This window comes from Brassica napus, chromosome A4 (assembly GCF_020379485.1).
Source record: "Brassica napus cultivar Da-Ae chromosome A4, Da-Ae, whole genome shotgun sequence".
Lineage (NCBI taxonomy): Eukaryota > Viridiplantae > Streptophyta > Magnoliopsida > Brassicales > Brassicaceae > Brassica > Brassica napus.
Genome location: NC_063437.1, coordinates 3108162 through 3123085, shown reverse-complemented (window position 1 = coordinate 3123085; position 14924 = coordinate 3108162). Strand labels below are relative to the sequence as shown.

The window sequence follows — 14924 nt, the reverse complement described above, 5'->3', positions numbered from 1 at the left end:
TCTATATTAAATATGATAAACAGTCAAATGATAATTACCTAATGACAATATAATTATCTTTTCTTAGAAATGTTATTGTTTAGATGTATATTTTTTTTGTTAGGAGAATATTATATATGAGTAATTTTAGGATGTTTATTAAATTTCTAATGAATGGTCTAACATAGACTGATGTATGATAGATAAAAAATAGGACTGTATTTTAATAGAGTAGATGTAATAATAAGAGAATGGTAAAATACAGCTAGCATCAAAACTGGAAGAGAGAGAAGAAGTGTTTCTCACACCTAGCTCTTTATAATGATAAGAGAGAAGCTATTGCTCTCCATTACTTAACCCATTTTGCCAATCAATCACTCTTCACTTCTTCCCACTCCTACTTTTTTCCTTTCTAAGCAATCTCTCTCTCTCATACTATCTGCACAGCACTACTAACAGAGGTTTGAATTCCCACTGACTCTGTTTCATACACATCCTTGATTTTGGTTTTGCTATCTTGGGAGTTCTTGAATGTGAAATGAAACTTTAGGAATGGTGTGTAAAGTTAGTGTCGGTGGTGCAATTACGTGGTTTTGGTTTCCTTAGCACTCTGTTTTTTTTTTTTTCTTTTCTGTTAACACTTTGTCTTGGTTACTGAGACACTCAACAATTCAAGAAACATTAGAGATAATCAAGAATCTTTAGCTAGCGGTGACTTTTGACTTTTAGACCCATTGGATGGTCTATTGCAATTGAATTGAATGGTCCTCATTATTTCTGAAAAAAATCAAAGAAGGTGGGCCAAAGCATGTTTATTTTCAAAATTTGATTTTTGTAGACAATTCCAAAATATGGTTCAAATTTTTTTTAAAAATTTGAGAAACTTCTTTACGGTTCAAAACTCTATATATATGTCTCATTTTTATCTTAATTATCAACTTGTTTTTTTTTTTCCTTTGCAGCTATTTGCTATATTGTAAAAGGAAGATGTTTGGACAAAGCTTCGCGGAGGATCTTGATTGTGGCAACTTCTTTGACAACATGGACGATCTTCTTGATTTTCCCGGTGGTGATATCGATGTCGGTTTCGGCATAGGTGACTCCGACTCTTTTCCTAACATCTGGACTACTCATCAGGACACATGGCCTGCAGCTTCTGATCCTCTCTTCGCTTCCAACACAAACTCTGACTCATCACCTGAGCTCTATGTTCCGGTCAGTTTTAACACTACACTACGCCTTCTTTTCCTTTTCTTTATGTGATTTCTTATGAATTTACCAATTACACAATAAACTATGCTGGATTAATGTTTGTATTATACTATTATTTGTATAGCTCAAATACGCCCTCTTCTTTGATTTCTGACACATTTAAAAAATAATAATGATATAAATTTGTTCTTCAGAATTTACACTATTTAAAAAAAAATGTAATTTTAGTATTCAGAATACTCTTTGTTCTTTCAAATTAATTATTTTCAAATAAATACAAAGTATATTTTAAAATCAAATCAATATAATTTTTATTTTATTTTTATTGTTTTTAAAACTACATTCATCTTATTGTTATCAACATTCTAAAAATTTAGTGACCAAATATTCATATTCATTTATCAAAATTTATTTATTTATTCATCACCTTAATGTATTTTTCATTCGTTTTGAGAGCCACGTTACGCTTCATTTTCTACTTTGCCTTTGTTACGTGAATTCACATAATTTTACCAATCACCAGAACAAAATTAATTGCGCCATTTCTCTTGGTCTAGCTGATTTTAAGTTTTCTTTTTATTGAGCTTAATTATCTGCGTACATAATGTGTCTAACAAATACTTTTTTTTGGTGGGAAAATTGCAGTTTGAAGATATTGTTAAGGTGGAAAGACCAAAATGCTTTGTAGAGGAATCCTTAGTTGAGAAGAAGGAAGATTCGTTTTTCACAAACACGGATTCATCATCTTCTCATAGCCAATTCAGGAGCTCAAGTCCAGTGTCGGTACTCGAAAGCAGCTCCTCATCGTCTCATACAACCAACACAACCTCACTTGTCCTCCCTGGAAAGCACGGTCGTCCACGCACAAAACGTCCTCGTCCACAGGTCCAGGAGAAAGATAAAGTCAACGACAATGTCTTTGGGGCGGATTCGCGCCTCATCATTAGAATACCAAAGCAGTTTCTCTCTGACCACAGCAAGATGATAACCAAGAAGAAGAAGAAGAAGGCCAAGGTTGTTTCTTCATCTTCTTGGTCGGAGATTGATCTTGAAACCAATGGAAACAACAATGTAGATTCGTGTTCTTCAGAGCAGAATCCTGTTAGGAAATGTATGCACTGTGAGGTCACCAAGACCCCACAATGGAGGCTCGGGCCTATGGGCCCAAAGACGCTTTGCAATGCTTGCGGTGTACGTTACAAATCGGGAAGGCTTTTCCCGGAGTACCGGCCAGCTGCTAGCCCAACGTTTACTCCAGCTCTTCACTCAAACTCCCACAAGAAGGTGGCTGAAATGAGAAACAAGAGATGCAGCAATGGAAGCTACACAAACGAAGAGAATGATCTGCATGATCTGGTTTTGAACAATGCCTACATTGGCATAGGAGTAGGAAAGAGTCAGAGAGTAGAAAAGTTTTAGCTTTAGAAGAGATGGATGAAGAGGAGCAATCAATTGAGGAAGGGGTCAAAGTTAGATGAGAGTTGATTGTGTTGTATTTTGTATTATTTGTAGTGTGAATGGGCAAAACTCTTGAAACAAAGGAAGAGTAAGTTGGGGAAGAGCAGAAGATTTTGAAGATACTAGAGAGAGAGTTAGGTGTTGAATTTTACATTAAATCTTCCTCTCCTTTTTCTTCCTTTCAATTCTTTGTACTTTTATTGTGAGGATTCTTTTTGTAGTTGATTTGTTTAGCTAAATTATTATTTTTGTTTTTGTTAAAATATAATGTTATAAACTGCTAGTTATTAGAATGTTTCATACCCTTGAAACTACATCTGTTTATACAAAGCTTAATACATAGCCTTTTCTTGCTAGCTAAATACATGTACATGGACCATGATATTATGAATGGTCCAGGTTTTATGGTGAAGTTAGTGTTGCGTTTAAATCAGTGTATATAGTATTATATAAGTAATAATGTAAATTAAATGGAAGTGAGTGATTGAGTAACAACCAATATCTTTTCTTCATAAAGACTTTTTTTTTAACACCTTCACAAAGACTTCATAGACGAGCTTTCATGTAAATCCGTATATCCATCTATGATGCCAATTTGAGTAAGTGTTTCGTCATTTACCAACATTTCTAAACTCATACACTGCGTCATTTTATGTTACACACACTCTCCCTCTCTCTTTTTCCATGGATTTATTCATCTCTTTTTATTTCATAGTTATCGGAAATGTTTATTTTAGGTAGGGGTGTTCAATCCGGATATCGGTTCGGTTTCGGTTCGGTTTTTCTCGGTTTTCGGTATTTCGGTTAGTAAAATATAGCTACCATTCTAAATCCATATTTACTTCGGTTCGGTTCGGTTTATATACCGTCGGTTTTCGGTTTATTCGGTTTTATACCAAAAAACATAATTATTTAGTTTGAGATCATATAAAATAAATTTTAGAGTCATATTGTCAACACAACCATTTATTAAAAATATATTACATGTTCAAATAAATGAACAAAAACATAAAAATGCTTCTACCATCAAATAAAATCATCAAATCTATAATTAAAATCAGAGCCTAAAATTTTGAAAATAAAAATATGAAACAAAACAGAAACATGAAAGAAAACTTTTTCCACTCTTCCATATTTAGTGTTCATTAAAGTCATGCTTTTTCGATTGAACACGAAACTTTGTTTGTTTATAAATAAGAATAAAGTTGTGAAAATTTTCCATTAATTATTTTCTATCAAATTTATCATCTTTATATTAATTTAGTGAATACTAAAATAAAGCAAAAAGATTAAAAAAAAAGACTTAGAAAATAAGATGTCTGAATTGCGATGTATTGTTATTTAATTATAGTTCAAGTGTTTTACAAATTATATAAGGTTCTTTATTATTATAACATTATGGTAATAGTTATTAACACAAATTTAACTTATATAACAAATAGATTTTCATATATTGTTATAAAATAGATACATATTTACATGTTTTTACTTTTAATCGGTTTTGTTCGGTTTATTCGGTTAATTCGGTTATATACCAAACCATATCCAAATCCTACGGTTTTTATAAAATTATATCCATTCGGTTTATATGGTATATACCAAAACCAAACCATATTATCTATTTCGGTTCGGTTCGGTTCGGTACGGTTCGGTTTTACCATATTGAACAGCCCTAATTTTAGGATATTGTCCTTATTTCACGACTTTAATGAGTTAACAAATATTTTTCTTCTCTTTTGTATTTTAGTTTATTTTTTTTTATTTTTATGAAGATTAAATTTCTGTATTTTTTTTAATCCAAAAACAAGTATGAAGCAATAACGGGTTAACATCCCTAAACATTATTATTTTTTCCTTAAAACATTATTTGTGAAGATTTTTTTCAAGTTTTGTCTAAGTGTCATTACCACACTCATTTTGAAAGAAAAATGATGATATGCCTCAGTTAAAAAGATGACATGACTTCCCTCTAATTATGACATGTACAAATTTAAAAGTAAATACTTTGATTTTCTTGTAAGATTATTATTAAAAAAAGATAGTTATACAAAATCTGACTAAGTACTATAAACGTAAAATACTTATAATTATTATTAACATTCTAAAATATTATAACTTTAAATATAAAAGTATATTAAAATGAACTTTTGATAAAAATAGTAAATAATTTCGTATAATTATTTATATTTCATCAAAATTAATTATAAATGAATTTTAACAAATAAACTATGAAAATTTTGATCCAAATTTAAAATTTTACGAATAATTAAATATTTAAATTATATATTAATCCAAAAATATATAGATTATTAATTGAGTTTTCAATCTATTGAATTTATATTGATTTAAATGTTATACAATAATTGTGGTATGATGATTGTTGATTGCTAAGTCTTATATAAAAATAAATATATATATTTATATTTATATGGTAAAAGAAATTATATTTTAATATATGTTTTTTATTTTAAAAGATTTATTTCTACGCATGTCGCAAAAAACCAACTAGATAATTGTATAAGCACGCTCTGAATATCTCATAAACATTATAAGAAATTTTTTTTTTCTTGCTTAAGTATCATTACCACATTCATTTTGAAAAATAATGATGACATGTTTTAGTTAAAAAGATGACATGACTTCTCTTTAATAATGACACACACATCTATATATATTTGATGGTAAATACTTTGATTTTTGGTAAGATTCTTAAAATAAGATAGTTAAATCATCTGATACATACCATAAACATAAACAATATTTATAATTATTATTAACATTTTAAAAAATAATATACCTTTAAATATAAAAATTTATTAAAATTATAAAAGAATTTTTAAAAGTTAACTATGATAATTTTGATCAAAATTTTTAAAATAATGAATAACTAATTTTTAAGTTATATTTGAATCCAAAGGTATATAGATGTTAGTCGAGTTTTTAATCTATTGAATTTATTTAGATTTAAATGGTGTACAATAATTTTTATGTGATAATTATTGATTTATTGAGATAAATAAAATAAACAATATTTATGGATGTAATAAATTTAAACAAAAGAGTATACTCAGAACTATAATTTTAAATATATAAATATAAAATAGATTTAATTGTTTAGTTTAACTTAATTATACTTAACTAAACTAAAAATTAAATATTCTTAATTCAAACCGAAAAGTAAATAATAATTGATCAATTTTTTTAATATAATACATTATGATTTATGATTTTATTTTTTATTTTTAATTAACTTAACTAAATGAAATTATATATATATTTAAAGATTTATTTCTATGCATGGCGCATGACACCAACTATTTCTTAATAAATTAAGCAGTTAAAATGAATCCTTGTATTACTCAATTTCCCTATGTAAAATTGAATTTACTTCTGTATATGTATTCTAAATCTAAAAAAGATTATGAAGCAATAACTACATCATTGCTTGCAGCTCAACTTGTCCTCAACTACATCATAGGCACATGGCTAATAAGACAGTGAAAATCATCGAGAAACTGCACAACTAAGTCATTGGCTAATCAGAAATAAAAACCGGTAAAGTCCAGTGACAACTGGAACAAAAATAATAATGGTGACGAGAACTCTCAAGCAGAAAAGAAGGAAGTGGATACCACCAGTTCTTGCCCTGTAGTTCGACAAACTTGAATCCTAAGAGCTAGAAGCCCGAGAGAATAAAATCTAGTCGCATCCAGTAACATCTTTAATATGAATCCTCATATATGTTAACTACAAAAAGATGCGAGAGATCCAATATAAATCCTCATATCATATTAAAGCAAACACATGCATAAAGTAACATTACTCAGAATTCCATCCATACATTTAGCGTGGATTGTAATTTCAATTTAGGAAATCAAAATTACAACTCTAGGCATGAAACTCAACAAGATAAACTAAGAATTGCTCATAACTACTATAAAGAACCATCAGGTAATAAATTGTCAGATCCATGGTTACCTTCACTTGATATTTGTATCCAAGGAAGCATACAAATGTAAACATTTTAATCTTTGTAGGTAAACTGTACTCAACAGAAATCTTTGGAGTCCAAATATCCCTATTTAAACAACTGGTTCTAATCATGTGAAGAAATCAGCTTCATCAAACCCTTGATCATACGTTCCCCATAAACTGTCATGGAGACTCACTACCCTTTTGTTGTTATATATTGCATGAAGCTTTGGTTTGGAATACAATAGCACAACCTACAAAAAGATACTTATTATTATAAGATAATACCAAGCTTAAAGGCACAACCTTAACCTTTATGCTTTTAACAAATACCCAATTACAAGTGTAAGTACGAGAAACATAATAGAAGGATTGAGATCAATGAACATGGCAGCCTATTATTGCTACTTGCCATAGATTAAAAGGAAACCTACAATCTACAAGATGCAGAAGTAAGGCAAGAAGAATACCTGGAAAAACTTGCCTCCATATTTCGTCGATGGTGATTGCATCATCTGATTGTATGGTGAGCAAATCTCGTAAGTTGTTAACCATAGAAACTGAGATAGAGAAGATATATATTTTAGATTAATGTTTTTAGTTGTTTGGCAATAGGATTACGTTAGTTTTAGGATTAGCTTTAGAATTATTTAAAAATAAATAAAATTAAAAATTTTGACCAATGAAATTATAAAAAAAAATGTTTTCAAACTGTTTGTACGAGTGATACGTCATCAAAAATCACTTCTCAATTAATATATAAGAAAATTTAGAAATAATTAAAATTAAATATTAGTTACTTGATTTAATGATAGTAAATATTTACTTTTTTTAACCTCAGGGTACAAACCGAATACCGAATAAAATTTGTTACTTGATGCTTTTATTCTCTTTAAAAAATATATTATATATAGATAAATATTTTGAATTTAAAAGAAAATCATATATAAAATACGAAATTAGTTACGGCTTCAAATAAATAAAGAGCGAGCCTTACTCGAAAATGGTTGGCAAAGTCAAAAATCACCGGACCTTCTTCTTCTTCTCCGATTCGGTGGCATCAACGCCCAGAACTTGGATACGATCTCTCATCTCTATACGCTATGGGATGTGCTGCTTCTCTTCCAGGCAAGTTTTCTTCTTTCTTTTCACGCTTCTCTGTTTTGTTGAATTGATCATCCCATCCCATCCCATTAGTCTTCGATTATAAGAGAGAAAATAACTTACCCTCGAGACCAAAGGCGAAACCTTTGGGGTTTAATTAGAATCTTCACGAAGTTTAGGGGTCATTTGCGTTAATTTAGGGTTTTTGCTGATTCATGAAGATGATGTGTGTGTGTGTGTTGTTTCAGACAGGAACTCTGGAGCCTTAAACGGTCTTAGCAGCTCAGAGAATGCAGATGCTAAGAATCTACGCGTAAAGGTGCGAGCCTTTGTGTTTAATTTAAAGCTCTTGTTTAAGAACGTTTGGACTGAGTTGAATGCAGTTAGTTTTGTTAGGAGATTCTGGCGTGGGTAAAAGCTGCATTGTCCTTCGGTTTGTGCGTGGTGAGTTTGATGCAACATCTAAGGTAAGTAAGTCAAGCATTATTATCTTCTAATACTATGTGGCATGTGAGTGAGAGTATTAGAGTTATATTCTTATCTGTCATTGAATCTCAAAACTATCCAGGTGACTGTTGGAGCGTCGTTCTTGTCCCAGACAATAGCCTTGCAAGACTCTACCACGGTGAAGTTTGAAATATGGGATACAGCAGGGCAAGAGAGGTGTTAAAACCCTCCCTCACATGTAGATTTGTGTACACTCGAATTATCTTAGGTATTCTGCTCTTGCGCCACTATACTACCGTGGAGCTGCAGTTGCTGTCATTGTGTATGATATAACAAGCCCTGAATCGTTTAAGAAAGCTCAGTATTGGGTTAAGGTATGTTTTCAAGTGGTGCTCTCATATGATTTGAATGACTGAAGCATTGGACTTTGCCCTTTAAATCTATAACAGGAACTGCAAAAGCATGGAGCTCCGGATATTGTTATGGCTTTGGTTGGTAACAAAGCTGATCTACATGAAAAAAGAGAAGTACTAACCGATGTGAGTTTTTGCATTAACCTAGATTCAATGGAACATTTTGTTACCACTTACACTGTTCTTGCTTCTTCTTCAGCCAGCGTGTATGATATTTTCAGCTCTTTTAACAGGATGGCATGGAGCTTGCAGAGAAGAATGGCATCTTCTTTATTGAGACGTCAGCCAAGACAGCAGATAACATAAACCAACTGTTTGAGGTGTGCATTTCTTTATGGCCACAGGTTTTTTGACCAAATGTCTTGTCATCCTGCATTAATATGTGCACTTGGTCTTATCTTATAGGAAATTGGCAAGAGGCTACCTCGTCCTTCTCCTTCCTCATGATTTGGAATGTTGGATCATCGTAAGGGAAATGCAAACACTCTTGCCCCGACTATACTAAACGTTCCATACTTTCATGTAATGTCTAAACGGTGTTAATCTGTTAAAGTGTGTTGTATAATGTGAAGACTTGAGATTGGAGAGTAAATGAACCTGGAAAGTGGAAAGCCAAATTAAGCAACGTTGGGGATCATCACGTTAGATATATAATTGTGTTTCATCAAATAAGAGCTGTGAGAGATAACGTAGCAGCCAGATATCCAGGGCAGGTTCTGAGATTTTGGGGGCTGTGGCTATGTATATGTAAAAAAACTTTCTTTATAAATTTAGGGCCTAAAATTTTTTTTTGAAACCTATTTGTATGTAATTGTTTTCAAAAACTTTAGGGGCCTGTTGCGAATGTTTCACCTAGCATGGCAGCTATCTATAGAGAATTCTCATACCTAAAGAGAATTCATCATTGGCTCAACACTACTTGAAATATCCTCGTTTCTTTTATGTTTCTCTTTCCTACCACCTCTCACTCTTATAACGAAACGAGTAAAACAGCTAGACTACCTTCACTTTGTTTCTCATCACTGAACATCCTATTCATATATATCTTACGAGTCATAATAAACCGATCACGTGAATTTTTTTAATCTCAGTTCATAGTATGTGTGTTTGAGAAGTCTGATGAGACTATATATTTAAGAGAGAGAGGAAGTATTAATGATATTATGTGGTTACATAAGAGGAGAAGCTAAGATGATACAATGTTACAAAAACTGGGGCTTAACTCTGTGACATCTATAATGGGCTTATAAAAAGAATGGCCCAGTAACAATAAATTACAAAACGTGACTGATGCTCCACCGTTTTAAACCTTAAAGTTAGGGTTTCTGTGTTTACTCTTCAATGTCAATCTATCGACAGCTTCTCTCTCTCTCGTGAACTCACCAACCACAAAATAGTTTTGAAGGTTAACCTAGTTCTTATCGGTGTGAACATTGATCCTGAAGTTAGTTGAAACAACGACATGATGATATCAAAACTTCCAATTGATTTGGTGGAGGAGATTCTTTAGGGTTCCACTGAAATCTATAGGAGCAGTACGATCTACTTGCAAAAAGTAGAACGCTTTATCCAAAGATGAGATAAACACATAAGCAAAACATCAAGGGGAAAAGAGTTTCTTATGATCACGAGAGATCATAGGGTTTATTTGATCAACGTCAACCTTTACAAAACTCACGTCAACAAGTTTGATCTATCCGTGAAGCAAAGCGTACACTTATCACTCGAGAAAATTCAGGTGAAGTAATATCTATAAGGATCTATCAGTGCAATGGTTTAATACTATGTGTATTGAGAGACATACGCAATATGTTTGTGGTTTGGAATCCGTATTTGTGTAAAAGAAGATGGATCAAGTGGCCTAGTGGCCGATTTGAAGAAGATCAGATTGCGTTTGGATACGACAATTCCTCTTGTGGTAGCTTCAAAATCTTGATGTTTTGCTATACTTATAATCAATACGATAATTCGTAATATACGATTCTAACTCAAACTCATGGAGGGTAACTGATGTTCCTGATGAGACTTTAGATAGCTTTGGTGTGTTTTAGGTATCTTTGGTGTGTCTTTGAAGGGAGATTATTACTCGTATGCTAGAGATCAGGAATCACATGGTTTCTTATGGTGTTTTGATTTTAAAAGAGAGAGGTTTGGACCGCGTCTGCCTCTGCCAGTTGACCCTAGTATTGTGCATGGTGTGTCTCTGTCTACGGTTAGAGAAGAGCAGCTTGGGCTGTTAGTAAACCGGTCCGATACGTATAAGATGGAGGTTTTGGTTACCAATAAAATTGAGCCAGATGCTGTTTTTTGGACAAACTTCCTCAAGGTTGATATGAATTCAGTAGGTAAGTATATCGGTTCTGGTAGTTTCTACATTGTGGAGGAGGAGAACATGGTTGTGGTTTTTGGTGGACGCAAGAGAATGTTTAGAACTTGCATCGTTGGAGATAATGGTTTTTTTTTTATCAACTTAATTTCATTAAAACTTAAAAAGGGTTTAGCCTATTACAAAGCCTATATTAGAATCTGAGGCCCGGTTCCTAATAAAAATAGAAGCAGAGGTAGGATCGCGCAGGACCTTCTTCGCCAACCGATCGGCATCCCAGTTATCAGATTGAGAGTAGGAGATAGAGATAAACAAATCTGAGAGACTTTTGATATCTGAGACGACACCAAAGATCTCTTTATCCATCAGATTGCTATTGATCGCAAAAAAAGGATCTTAGAAAATGTATATACATACAGCTTGAGCCATTTGTGGCCTCTTATGTTCCAACTTCTGCGCAAATCATGTGAGGACCAGGTTATGTGTGTTAGACCGTTTACATTTTCGTTTCTGCTTTCATGTTGCTCTTTGAAAAACATTAGTCAATAAAAATGTTGTCATTTTTGCTCACTCTTCTATCTGCAAAATATCATAAAGAATTAAGAATGAGGACCGTGCCTGTCCATTTACATGTTCTTTCAAACAAGACTATATATAGTCAATGAATAATCTCACCTCTTCTATGCAATATAATCAAGAATTAATTTTATTTCAAATTCACAAAGACAGGTAACCATTTCTATGATTTATTTACTTGTGTTCATCTCAGCAGCCATGGCTTCCTCTACTCAGTTTGTTATAGCATCTTAAATTTAGAAGTTGAGATCTCCATGCCCCGCTCGAGAACATATGAATCCTGGACATATGTAATGTTTAAGCGATCTTTCGCTCTGTTTAAGTGACATGTATATTATATCAAACATTTGAGGTCGAGAACATATGAATCCTGGAAAGTGGAAACTGGAAGCGAATTCAAATGAAGCAATGATATGGACTATCCCATATGTAATAACATATTTGCACACCCGCATGGGTTATGATTTTTAGTATTTTTTTTCTAAATTATTTAATGACATTTTTAAACATATAAGTTATTTGGATATTTTTAGGTTCGTACGAATTTTTTCCGATCCAGAAGAATCCGACTCGAATCCCATCCGACAATTTATAATGTCCGAATGGAGTTTAATTTTAAAATCCAAAAAATCTAATATCCAACAAAAGATACATACTCAAATGGATACTTGAATGCCATGTTTAACTGACTCTGTAAATATATATAAATTTTTTTATGTTAACCGGTTTAGATTTTTTTGTTACAAATGAAGCAATTTCACAAAAATCTGTGAAATTGTTACAAATAATGTCGAATTATTATATTAAAAAAATTAATGAAGTAGTTAGGAAGACTGAAAAATAAGATGTAAGGAAACACTTAAAAACAAATAAGTTATGTTTTTATGCTTATAATAAACCATGAGTTTTCATGCATCATGCACATAAATAATAATTTTAAATATAAATTTCAATATTTGAAAAGAAAAATTAAATTTATATTTGAACATTATTTTTTATATTTTAATTTCAACGGTTTGAAAAAAAAATCATAAACGTTTGCTAGTCTTATTTATTTTGATTTGGTTTAACTATTCTAGTTTGATTTTATTTAGACTTTAATAAAGTTAAAACTGCATTTTATTTAAAAATAATTTTAATTATATTATATTATATCTAATGATTATTTATTTAAATATATCTTATCATCTAGCTCTATATATATATATATATAAATTATATAAGACATGTTTTTTTTTTAAAAGGCAAAGGTTTTAATGGTTTTCATTTTGTCAATAGTTGGAAATCATTATGAAAATTAAATGTTAAGAGATGTTGAGACAGTGTACACATACGTCCATGTCCAGATCACTTTGGGATCCACTCTATAGTCTCTATTGTTATTGTTCATATGAAGTTATGGACCATATATGTTTTGGACTCGCTTATTGGTGATAAAAGCATCCGGAATGTGAAACCGTTTGTGGTTTATTTGGACTTGATATTCCATTTTACCTATGAGATTAGAGATAACCTCTTTTCTTCTTCATCATCTTTTTAAGTTGTCTAAGACATTTTTGATTTTTATTTTGATGACAATAGTTAAACGAAAAAAAAACTTTTAAACTGATACGAAAAAAGAGAGGAAGTGGAAACTCAATGAGAACAGTATATTCAATTGAAAATTTGAATTAATATGTATAAAATGTCAATTATGTTGTTGTTATATAAGCATGATCAGGGAGAGATGGACTTGCCCTTTATCTGCTATGGACAATTCTTTTGCTCCATTATATGTTCCAGAAGTTGATTTTTATTCAGACGTAAGCTGAGATGCTGATCCAAACTACGAGAATGATATAATGTCAATTAAATTTATTATTTTATCAAACACTTTGAAATATATTATTACCAAATATATGTAGATTTGTGTTAGTTAATTAAATCAACGCCTTGCATGCTCGCGTTAAAGCTAAATATGCGTTAACTAGATTTCTCAGGTACTCTGCACTTGCGCCATTATATTACCGTGGAGCTGCAGTTGCTGTCATTGTGTATGATATAACAAGCCCTGAATCTTTTAAGAAAGCTCAGTATTTGGTTAAGATATGTTTTCAAGTGGCTCCGTTTCCTAAATGGTTTTGGGAATTCAAGCAATAGCTTCTGAACTATATAACCGTATCAGAGTATAAAACTATGTGATTTCTTGGACCCATATGATTTAAATGACTGAATCATTGGATTTTACCATTTAAATCTAATAGGAACTGCAAAAGCAGGGAGCTCAAGATATTGTTATGGTTTGGTTGGTAACAAAGCTGATCTATCTACTGTTGGACTTTAATTAATTAAAGGAACCTAACGCTTCAGACAAAACATGTATGTTATGAATTAACATATGCCTTGATTAAAAGGCACCGCTTGAGTTAGGGCATGGGTTGACTAAAGGCACCACTTGAGTCAATATATAAAGGGATCAAATGCAATACGAGAGGAAAGGAATAAGAAGAGAGAAGAGAGAAGATTATTCAATTGGATTTAATCTTCTTCTTCTTCTTCCCCATAACAAGTTTCTGAAGAAAAATTCAGAGTATAGTTTCTTAGGAATTCAATCCTACTTGTGCTTTGGAATAACTTTATGAATCAAACGTATTCTTATTTAATATCTTAAAGAAGTTTCACAATAACAATAATAGAGATCACAAGTGTGATAACCAAACTAAGAACTCTAAGAACTTATTTGCTATGCTCTTGATCTCTCTCTATGCCTTTGTTATTTGCTTTGTATCGGATGATCGTAACCTTCACCTATGGCCTTCTTATATACTGGATCACGTATTCCTTGTCCTCTGTAGCTTTGTATATTTTCCTATTGTCTTTGGGAAAATATTGGCCGACATTCTTGACAAAAGGAAACTAACGTTCCTTTGGTTTTGTGCAGGTTTCATTGCTGGGCTGGGAAAGGGCTTGAAGTATTAAAGTTGAGGCCCACTTTACAAACTCCACCTGGCCCAATTTTAATTCTTCCTTGTCTTCCTCTTCGATTCCATCGAAGAAACCAGAAGACCAAAAAAAATTTCTACTCCTTCTCCCGACAAATCTCGCGACGTTGATGGCGTCACACACCGGTGACTTCTCCTGTCATTTTTCCGATGAATCGGTGTAGCTCGTACGCTGCTACAGCCTCACCACTCTCTCTCGCTTCGACTCCTTGCCGGTAGATCGATTTTTCCCCAGATCTTCAGCTCGATCTTCAGAAAACTCCCACCATCTAAGCATCACCCGGTAAGATTCTTCATCTGAAAAAGCTCGCGAATTCTTTTTCCTTGATGATTTTGAATCTCGAATTTCTTCTTGGTGATGATAGTTGATTAATCTTCCTTGGATCCTCTCTCCAATTAGATTCACTTGAGTTTCATGTATTAACCTCCTCTTTAATGTCACAGCTAGAACTTCAG

The 14924-nt window shown here is 32.1% G+C and overlaps 2 protein-coding genes and 1 long non-coding RNA gene across 3 annotated transcripts; 2 read left to right on the top strand and 1 right to left on the bottom strand.

Moving 5' to 3' along the window:
- The first annotated feature begins 230 nt into the window (after nt 1-230).
- LOC111215000 (GATA transcription factor 8) lies at nt 231-2944 on the top strand. Its single transcript, XM_022717959.2, has 3 exons — nt 231-440; nt 942-1194; nt 1837-2944. Exons 2-3 carry the CDS (start codon nt 967-969, stop codon nt 2608-2610), a joined length of 1002 nt encoding a protein of 333 aa, XP_022573680.2. The 5' UTR covers nt 231-440; nt 942-966; the 3' UTR covers nt 2611-2944.
- Nucleotides 2945-6414: 3470 nt separating this feature from the next.
- LOC111215330 lies at nt 6415-7347 on the bottom strand. The gene is made up of 2 exons (XR_002664316.2): nt 7092-7347; nt 6415-6875 (listed from the first exon to the last, which is right to left on the bottom strand). It is a non-coding gene; the product is annotated as an uncharacterized LOC111215330 (long non-coding RNA).
- Nucleotides 7348-7501: 154 nt separating this feature from the next.
- On the top strand, nt 7502-9440 carry LOC106394494 (ras-related protein RABF1-like). Its single transcript, XM_022717958.2, has 8 exons — nt 7502-7749; nt 7974-8044; nt 8109-8192; nt 8294-8388; nt 8441-8546; nt 8622-8711; nt 8819-8905; nt 8991-9440. The coding sequence occupies exons 1-8, from the start codon at nt 7725-7727 to the stop codon at nt 9030-9032; spliced, it is 600 nt and encodes a 199-aa protein (XP_022573679.2). The 5' UTR covers nt 7502-7724; the 3' UTR covers nt 9033-9440.
- The last annotated feature ends 5484 nt before the right edge of the window (nt 9441-14924 follow it).

Coding starts and splice junctions, on each gene's coding strand:
- LOC106394494 (XM_022717958.2), top strand. CDS start 7,725: ATGGGATGTGCTGCTTCTCTTCCAG. Junction 8,389..8,440: donor GATACAGCAGGGCAAGAGAG/GTGTTAAAACCC, acceptor GAATTATCTTAG/GTATTCTGCTCTTGCGCCAC. Junction 8,547..8,621: donor AAGCTCAGTATTGGGTTAAG/GTATGTTTTCAA, acceptor AATCTATAACAG/GAACTGCAAAAGCATGGAGC.
- LOC111215000 (XM_022717959.2), top strand. CDS start 967: ATGTTTGGACAAAGCTTCGCGGAGGATCTTGATTGTGGCAACTTCTTT. Junction 1,195..1,836: donor CACCTGAGCTCTATGTTCCG/GTCAGTTTTAAC, acceptor GGAAAATTGCAG/TTTGAAGATATTGTTAAGGT.